Source organism: Perna viridis, chromosome 9 (assembly GCF_037379345.1).
Source record: "Perna viridis isolate PV_CMFRI_1.1 ecotype Kerala chromosome 9, ASM3737934v1, whole genome shotgun sequence".
Taxonomy (NCBI): Eukaryota; Metazoa; Mollusca; class Bivalvia; order Mytilida; family Mytilidae; genus Perna; species Perna viridis.
The window spans coordinates 37,323,866-37,333,455 of NC_142453.1; the positions used below are offsets into that span (position 1 = coordinate 37,323,866).

General features: G+C 34.0%; 1 protein-coding gene across 1 annotated transcript; it reads right to left on the reverse strand.

The window, feature by feature from the left end:
• Positions 1-324: 324 nt before the first annotated feature.
• LOC148608255 (cytochrome P450 2B4-like) lies at positions 325-8,492 on the reverse strand. Its single transcript, XM_088546296.1, has 8 exons — positions 7,951-8,492; positions 7,070-7,295; positions 6,460-6,586; positions 4,748-4,907; positions 3,610-3,746; positions 3,359-3,455; positions 2,371-2,577; positions 325-2,023 (listed from the first exon to the last, which is right to left on the reverse strand). The coding sequence occupies exons 1-8, from the start codon at positions 8,303-8,305 to the stop codon at positions 1,845-1,847; spliced, it is 1,488 nt and encodes a 495-aa protein (XP_088402422.1). The 5' UTR covers positions 8,306-8,492; the 3' UTR covers positions 325-1,844.
• Positions 8,493-9,590: the final 1,098 nt, after the last annotated feature.

Here is a 9,590-nt window from a genome sequence, read left to right on the forward strand (position 1 = left end):
CTTGGGGTTAGATGTCACTTTGACAAATTTACATTACATGTATTAATATGGTTTGTATTTTTTGATCTGACATTTTTTTTTATAGTTTTTTGGTTTGTGTTTGTTTCATTTGTTTTTTTTCTGTTACACTATAGGGAATACATTTTTTAAATATGAATCAGCATTATCAGACAAATTATTAAGACTTTTAGTGCAAGCACTTTAAAACTGGTTTAAGCATTTATAAAAGTTGTATAAGTTAAGTATATTGACAAATTTACTTAATCATTCCAAAGTTGATCTTATCTGTTAATTTTTTAATATACAAGTATAAATATTTAATCAAAAGTAGAGAGTGTTTTAGTCAGATACATTTAATGTGATAAAAGTCATTAATCAACAACCATATAAAACATTGGTTTTAAAAGTACAATTTGCTGATTAAATAGTGTAAAATGTCTGGTAGTTGTTTTTCATGTCTAGATGCCTATTTGACTTTTTTTTCATTAAATTTGTATGATCATCAGCCAAATATAAACCTTTCTATTGCAAAGTTCAAAGTACTTGTGTCATGCAATATCTATAAAACTAAAGCCTACAGATGTTATTTGCTTAGTTATTGCTTATATATTGGGGGCAGAACATTAATGAGTGTGACTTAGTGATTTTTTTAATGTACAACATATGCATGTATTTGAAATAAAAAGTTAAGGCAGAACCATTAAATTATGACAATATTAAAACTATACATTTCCTTGATCTAGATGGTGTTTTATCACTAATCAATCCTAGATATGGCGAGTATCTTGATCTCATTTTCCCAAAGAGTTTAAAATTAAGGATACTACAAAGACACTGCAGTCTGACCATTTCTTGACCTCCACCTCAAAATTGATAGAAGTGGACATCTATCAGAAAAGTCTATAAAAGTGACCACTTTAATTATCCTTATCCTATCAATTCCATTGTGGTAACGCTTTATAGTGTTAGTTTTTCTACTTGTCCACTTTACTAGGAAAGAAATACAATCATACTACAACGACTCAGTGGCTAATGCACAAATTAATGGGACCATTCGTTATCCATAAATCCTAAGGTTGACCTTGGCCTAATTTCAACTATGACAATCGACCTCCATCAGTCATCTGCCTGACCACCAAATAAGCAACATGTAATGATCAGCAAACTTGCATGAAGCAGAAACTGCTCGCACTTTTCTGAGCATCTGATTTCATCCTGGTTTTAGTATGGTTCGTAATGATCATCTCTTTTCTTCTTTTGTGTTTCACGATTTGTGTTATATATGTTTTCCGTTTGTGGTTCCCGTCGTTATATTGTCCAGTGACTTCCCATCTTTTGTACTTTGACTTCTCAATATGAAACGTATTATGCTCCAATGGAGAGTTCAATGGAAGAGAGAAAAGTCCATTTTGAAGAAAAGAATCTGAACTGTTTTTTTTTAAATATACATGTATATTCAAATTGATATCACAATATTTTGTCTTACAAATACGTATATAATGTATAAGTAGACGATTCTCAAATTAAACATTGGAGTAGGAATATATTTAAGGGGTAAAATAACGGCAAAAATAGCCAGCCCTTGGTAAAACAATGATAAAATGGAGTTTCCGTGATTTAAATCGATTCTAAAAGGACTAGTTTCTTCATATTTTCGTAAAGACACGTTCTATGAAGTTGGTCATATTTTATCGTTTTTTACCACGGCTGTGGTCTAAAGAGCTTTGAAGCACGTCATAATAGAATAAATGATTCGAAATGACCTTGTCAAAAAAGTAAGATCAAAAACGATATACGGTCAGAGAGTAATCAGAATATGAAGGCATTACATATAAAATAATCGATCATCTTGGAGTCGCTACCAAATCATACGGTAGCGCTGTCAGTGTTAACGCTTGTATTCCATCCAAAGAAGGGACATCATCGTCATCTTTCGTCGTAAACTTGAACTGTTGCAGGAGATTGGTGAAAAATAAGAAAAGCTCCATTCTTGCCAGTGGTTCACCAATACAGAACCGAGGACCTATTGAATGAAAATTGTAACTTTATATACTTTTTAATTAACTTAGTTAGGAAAACAAATGTCCTCCAACAAAATTACAACATATTCTGAAAGCAAAACTAAGAAACTCGTGGATATGACAGTGATTACTTGACCAGTCGAAAAGTGAAATGAAAAAGTTGATGAAGCACAGAATAAAACAGTAACATTAAACAATCTTTATATTTTTAATTTTAATTTTCCAACTTTCAAATTAAAATTTTCAGATGCATAGTTTTAAAATGATAATTTTTAATTGTTGAAAATCAAATATTGATTTCTGGAGAGACATTCAAATCATGACAGATCCGTGACATTTAAACGCTAACCTATAGAAAATGGTACAAATGCGTCTTTTCTCTGGAGTTTCCGATCGGAATCAAGAAATCTATCTGGTAGAAAGCTTTCTGGATCTTCCCAATATTTCTGGTCTAGGTGGGCAGAGTACAAGTTAGCGATCACAATGGAGTCTTTTGGAATAAAGTGTCCCAGTAACGTGGCGTCGTTCTTGGCCACGTGTGGAAGGGAAAATGTTACTATATTGATAAAAATGACAGATTAATTACTTAGAAAGGTGAACTGATACAAGCTCTTCACAACATGAACACAGAACGATCAACGGTGATTTAAACAACTAATGTCATTAATACAGGATGATCATCCACGGTGATTTAAACCCCTCAGGTCATTAGCACAGAACGATCATCAATGGTGATTTAAACCCCCACGTTACAAAACGAAACCAGTTTTTTTATCGTTTGAAATAAAATTATTCCCAATATCTCATACGTTTTTGTTGCACTCCTTACAACGAAGGGGCGAAAATTTCCAAGTTTTCCAGTAGGCAATTATCATAAGATCATCCTATGAATTCATTCAGTTTACAAATATTTGTACTTTCAGGATATCTCTAAAATAATTATTTTATTCCACAGAATAACTGTTTTTCTTTGTAGTACAGCAAATAGTTCATCTTTTATAGTACACTGTAATTTGTTGTATAAGGTGTCATACCACAAGAGGATCACAAGAAATCCTTTTAGCAGTTGTAAAATGAACTGATGAGAAATGAGGGGTAAAAGAGATCATTATTTTCCTGATGTGTAGGTAAAAACTTTAGAAAACAGTATATGGATCTTCCTAAAATTGTACTACATGGTGCAACACCTCTTCCCAGAAAGGCTGGAATTAATTTTACTATAACAAGGTTTATCTTTTCATGACTGTAGAAGGAATAAAAAAAATGCTCTAAACAATGCTAAAACTATGCTTGATATCATCATCAAGACCCACCACAATATCGATTAAACTACCTACACGTATTTCCGATTCGTTGAATCTCCATAAGGGTAGCTTCTATATATGGTAGTGATCCTTTGTCTGATAGTAATACTCTCCTGTTAGTTCCAATCACCTGCAATGTCACACGAGAAGCTAAAAATCAGGTCATTTCTGTGATAAAAAATTAAGGCAACTTGTACTCATGGCAGAGATGGGCAAGTAGTATGATATATACTTCATTGTAAAATAATGGAATCAATAACTGATATCTTGCGTTATGCACGTACATTATCAATTTCCTCTTGGCAACGCCTCTGTACACCAGGATACCGTATCATGTACAAAAGAGCCCAGTCTAAACTGGTACCAGTCGTTTCACCTCCAGCGAGGAATAAGTCAACAATCACTTTGTAGATGTTTGGCTCTACAATTAAAAACAAATTAAGTTATGGCCTCAGTATTGAGAAGAAAATTAAAGTAACCGTGTATTTATGTTAATCGGTATAGGTGGTTCAATGCTTATAAATGTCATAACTATTTCGCTGGATCTTTACTGCTAAAACTGACCAGTGGGTGCGACCATACTTCCGAAACTTAGTTCGCAGTTATCATTATATTGCATTTGCCATTTGGTATGTTGCCAATAGCTTTTGCTTATGTAGGTCTAACTATTTTGTAGTCTAATTATCTGATAAAAATACTAGTATATATTCTATGCGTAAAATATATCAATGGGTTTTATTCAAAGATTTCCAAATTGTGCGCATGAGCATAGGCGTACCTGAGGTATTAAATTTGTTTGGCTTGTAAAGAAAATTAGTTCACAATGACCAGCTGAAACATGTGTACAGTGTAAACTTGTATATACATATAAAATGTATCGATACGTATGCACTAATTTGACTGACTGTTGAAGGAACTGCGTCAATACGATCTGTTGGTTTCATCCAAGAATAACCCAGTTGTAAGTATGAGCGAAAGCCCAGTTAGGTGGTTGATTGGCAATTATATCAAATAAGTAAATACATAATGTGGAATTTCTTCAGAAAAAAAAAACATTTTCAAAACATCTCAAGATCAGTCAGGTGCTTTAACCCAGTAAAGGCAACGTTTTTGTAAAAAGTTTGCACTGAAGTAGGCAAAAGTGGAGATATGGAAAATGAAACTACTTTTTGGTATATTGTTAGTTATCTAAAACTGATATTTTTTAACAATTCCTTAATCTTATCAATCTTGGCTGATAGAAGTACATTCTTCATCCCGGTCGGGTTGTTGTCTCTTTGACATGTTCACCATATCAATTTCCTTATATTCAACTTTAAAGAACCGATGAAACAAGTAGATACTGGAACCGAAAAGCCTAAAGTTTCTTCTGGACAAGATACAGTACTTGTATTAACGATATTTCAAAATATTCAAATTTACTTGTGAAAATCTCTGGATTTGATTGGTCCATCGAAACCTTGTGGTAGAGGTCAATAAAGTCCCGGATGTTGTTAGGGTCATAAGTTTCCTCGTGCTCCTTGATAGTTCTTGCTAAGTATCTTTTTACTTTCTCTATTGCAGCACTCCTCTTTCGTATCAACTGTAATATAACAGTGGCAAAGTACTGTTAATATGAACAAAATAAGAATGAAACAATGGCCAAAGAAACAACTATCGACCTCATTAGATTAGTACATTAAACAGCATGGGGATAACTTCAGTTGTTGTATCTTATTTTAATATGAGGCAGGTGTTTTCTGTAACAGGACTAAGTTGGTTATTTTGATATTGCTTAGATTAGTTGTGCCTTTTACAGTTTTACATCAACTACTATATATTTTTTTCGTAATACTTAACATTTTAACTGAACTAAACATTTTGTTTCTGTTGAAGGAGATCACTACCCTGCATAACATTGAGTAGTACCTGTTAAGGTTCATCATTACCTTTGAACAAATATGGCCTCAATTTCACCACTAATTAGAATAAAAAAAATAACCCTGCAATAGTCAGGTCCGTTTTGATACAATTTTGAATAACTTGATGTAACTTTTTCATATATAGGGGATGCTAGTAAAAAATTCTTGTGGATACACAGGTTTGTCTGTAGTCGGAGGGAAATTAATAGTGAAATTGGGACCCATTCTCCCAAATCAGGGTTTCGAGTCCACCTTCGCTCCCTCAAACCCCTGACATCACTCATTCATACTTTGCGGGCATCGTCCAGCGCCATCTAGTGAGACATACATTTAGCCCGCTAGAACTTTAACAAATAGGCTTCTGGAACAGGGTTATGTTGCTACAAGATTGAAGTCATCACTGCAGAAGTTATCATGAACTGGTAGATCGTTATGGTGTATCCATCAGCACCATGAAAACTGATTTATTCAACGGATCATAGTTTTCCTTTCCTCGTTTGTCTACCCCGGACTTGACTTTTAATGAGCAACTCGGCGGGTGTTTCTAGAAAAGCAGAGGACGCTTACCCTACCGGTGCACCTGGTCCATGCTCCCAGTTTTTAGTGGAGTTGCTCATTTACTTTTGTTACTTTGAATGTATGATTTTAGCTACTTTATGTTCTTTGTTGTGTATGTCTGTTTTCCATGTCTGGTCTTTGTCCCTGGATTACATTCTTTTGATTACCGCTATAACCTTGGTTCCCTTGATTACTCTTTCCAACATCCTATCCAATATAACCAATCGTAATAGTCAGTTTGAGGGAGCGAGGGTGGACTCAAAACCCTGACTTTGGATGATGATTGAGGCCATAGTTGTCGAAAGGTTATTATGAACCTTAAAATCTCGTCAGACTGAAATCGGGCTCTCAGTGCTACTAAGGTCAAAGGTAATAAATTCGTATAGATTACCGTTATATATTATTGCACAGATACATATGAAAGTAAAGTGAAAATACCGAAGTGCCATTATGAGGGGATATAAACACATCGGAGTACAAAAAATCTGGCTCTAGGACAAACAATAAGACAGACAAAAAAGAAAACCCACAGTTAGACGAGTAGCACAAACTCCACCAGATACCAGGATGAACTCGCGTGCTCTGGGAGGGTGATTAGTTCCGTTCCTGCTTCTTGCAAGAACCTCTTCGTGCTGTCCGATAAAGGTCGCACATGTCCAGTAAAGAAATGCTTACCTCTCGTCCCGATGGAAACCATCTTGTTATTGGAAAGAAGTTTTCTTTGGCGAATGGTGCGTTGAGGCGGAATATTTCTTCTAATACTCCAGTTAATTCAGTAAATCTTTCATTTTCATATGTAAATCTGAAAGGAGAACACAAGTTTAAAAGGATTAAATATACCTGTACATGTAAATATTGTGCAGTTAAATTATTTCATGTGCACGAATCGAGCTACACGTGAATTCACATGAGCTTAACATGAATCTTATGTGATTTTCACATAAAATTTTCCTATCATGAATTTCATATGATAAGTTCACACGAAATTCGCGTGAAGGCTCAATGCCAATGAATATCACGTGAACTCGATAACAAATTATATTTGATAAAATCAAGTGAAATGTGAATCATGTTGAATGATTTTACCTGGGAATATCGTTTTCTTGTTTTGACGGGAATAACATTTTATAATTCTTTTTCCAATGTTGAGCGCTTCGCATTGATAACAGACATCTGTGATTCATTCTGGAATTTTAGCAATTACCAAATTGAGCAAAGTCTATTATAAAGATCAATCGAGTAGTCAAGATTTAGCTGAGATACTAGGGTTTCTAAATAAGCTAACCGTTCCCCAAACATGACATTACAAATGATATTGGTGGCTGCAGACAATAGCAGGGGCTTGACTCTGGTAGGACAACCCTTGCTAGCCTTCAGGGTGTCGACAACAACGTCGATTTCTTCACAGATCTTCTCCTCTAAGGACTTCTTACCAACGCCAAAGTCTCTCAATGATTGTAGTGTGAAGCGGCGTAGGGTTTTCCATTTCTGATCGCTGTTGTATGTAATACCTGAAATAGGAATAGACCTTTGTTTCTAATTTATATCATACACACACGTTCAATCATTAATGATAATTTTTTCTCCAATAAGTAATATCTACTCATCGATCAACATAAACGAATCAACTTCCAATTTTTTTATGTTGTCCCAAATATATCACTGCGAAATAAATCATATTTTCAATTTGCACTTAATGTAGCTATTAATACTTATGTAACATGCTGAACAAAATGTAGGAGGTTTTTTTCAAGTTTGTTGTCAAAAGTAAAAGGTTCATTTATGACTGTCTTTCATTATTGAATCCATTCATTAATTTGTAATTCCATTAATTATATTATTTTGTTTTCGTTGGTCAGTTAACAAATCATTCCGCATATCGTTTGATTCGTAATCCTTCTTTTTGTAAGACACGGTACTTAGTATAAGCTACTCAGATGAAATCTTGTTTCAGAATCCTATTAATGTATCTATTGTCCTTGTTTGTGCTTATTTTTTAATAAATATGTTTAAACTAACATAATTGAACATTTTAGACGAAACAAAAAACTTCGTATTCCCTAACGAGCCGAACATCTGAAAACTACACTGTGTGTACTTATGATAAATCAAGAGTTTCATTAAAATTTGCATGAATAACACAATGGTTAATAAAGAGTGTTTAACCTGTTCCCTTTGATACGCCAATGAGCGGGGCAAACAGTTGAGGTCTGTCTGTAAATGTTGCAGCCTGTTTCACAAATGCCTCATATATGGCATCATATCCATTGAGTATAACAATAAGTGTTGACCCACAATAAAGGCGATAAACATTGCCATATTTCTGAGATAATTCGGTCAGCCGTTTATATCCTAAAGGATCCTTCTTAAAAAGAATATCATTGCCGACCACTGGCCATGGTGTAGGCCCGGGTGGTAGCTTCCTCCAAAATTGTCTTGTACAGATGAAGTCATACACTAGATATGTCACAATGGCTAAAATCCCATAGATTAAATAATTTGTCAATGAACAACACTCCATATTTACGACTTTAGATAGTAAGTCTTGTATGTCCGAACGGAATGGTACTGTAACGTTGTATCTAATAAAAAGCTAAGTCAGTGGATAATCGTCATGAATCCGTTTAAATATAGAAGAAAATGGTCTAGATAATGTTAACCCATGTGTTGTCCGAGTGTTTAGGTCAATCGACATACATGTGCGTGTACATTAGGTACATAATTACATAATTACACACCAGTCCATATAAAATTCTTGCAGACACTTACTATAGAAGAAACTGATTCGTTATGTAGAAAAAATATGCTTTTTCGGTTACATACGCTATATTTTAAGATTCGATAGTTTTTACTTCTGTTATCAGATCTGTATTTTTTTTTAGAAAATCATACTGTATTACATCTCCCATTAAAAGTAACCAAATCAAATTGATTCAAGAACGATAACTTTCGCTAAGTGCCAATTTAATATACAATCTAAATAATTCATCTCAAATGTGCAACTAAGACTTCGTGTGGTCTGTAACTGTATATCACCTAGAAATTAAAGCAAATTTGGTGGGTATTTACATGCATAAAGCATGTCCTGTCTGAATTTTGTAAAGACTGCTACTTGAAGACATGTATAGTACATTTATTGTTAATGACAGTTGTTTATAGTGTGTCCTATAATATCAATCTGCTACATTTACATCATTGGTGTTTTTATCAAGTTATTCTAGATATAAAAAGAGACAATAGGTTGTTCACTTACAAGGGACAAAAGCGGGTTCGAGGCTTTTTTGCCTTAATTTTGCGCAACACTAAAATTCCATCAAAAAGGAAGTTCCAAATGTTTCCCATTTTGCATCTGTCACTGCCTGTATTGATAGATTGACTGGTTGTGATTATGGTTTAACGTATATCATATATTCGATATTTCACGCACTTCAGAACAAGAACATTGACCGATAGAACAGTGTGTAAATTATTATGGTATTTTAAGTGTAATCATTAACATACCGAGATTGTTCACTTGATAGATCTACCTCTGTGATAAAACTTATTAATGCATAGACATGTACAGAGGACACCTTTACCTCACCACCAGCTTTTTATGGGACAAGATTGACCATTTGGTTAAGGTCTTTTACGTGTTGGGTTTTTGGATTTTTTAAATTTTATTTAAGGTTTTTTTTGTGTAAGTTTCTTTGTTTCATCTTTGTCCTATGAGTTGATGTCACTGATGTTTTGTATCAGGTTACCCTATATGTATATAGGATCTTATATACAAATGAGGACATTCATCATAAATTAAATACAGCAAA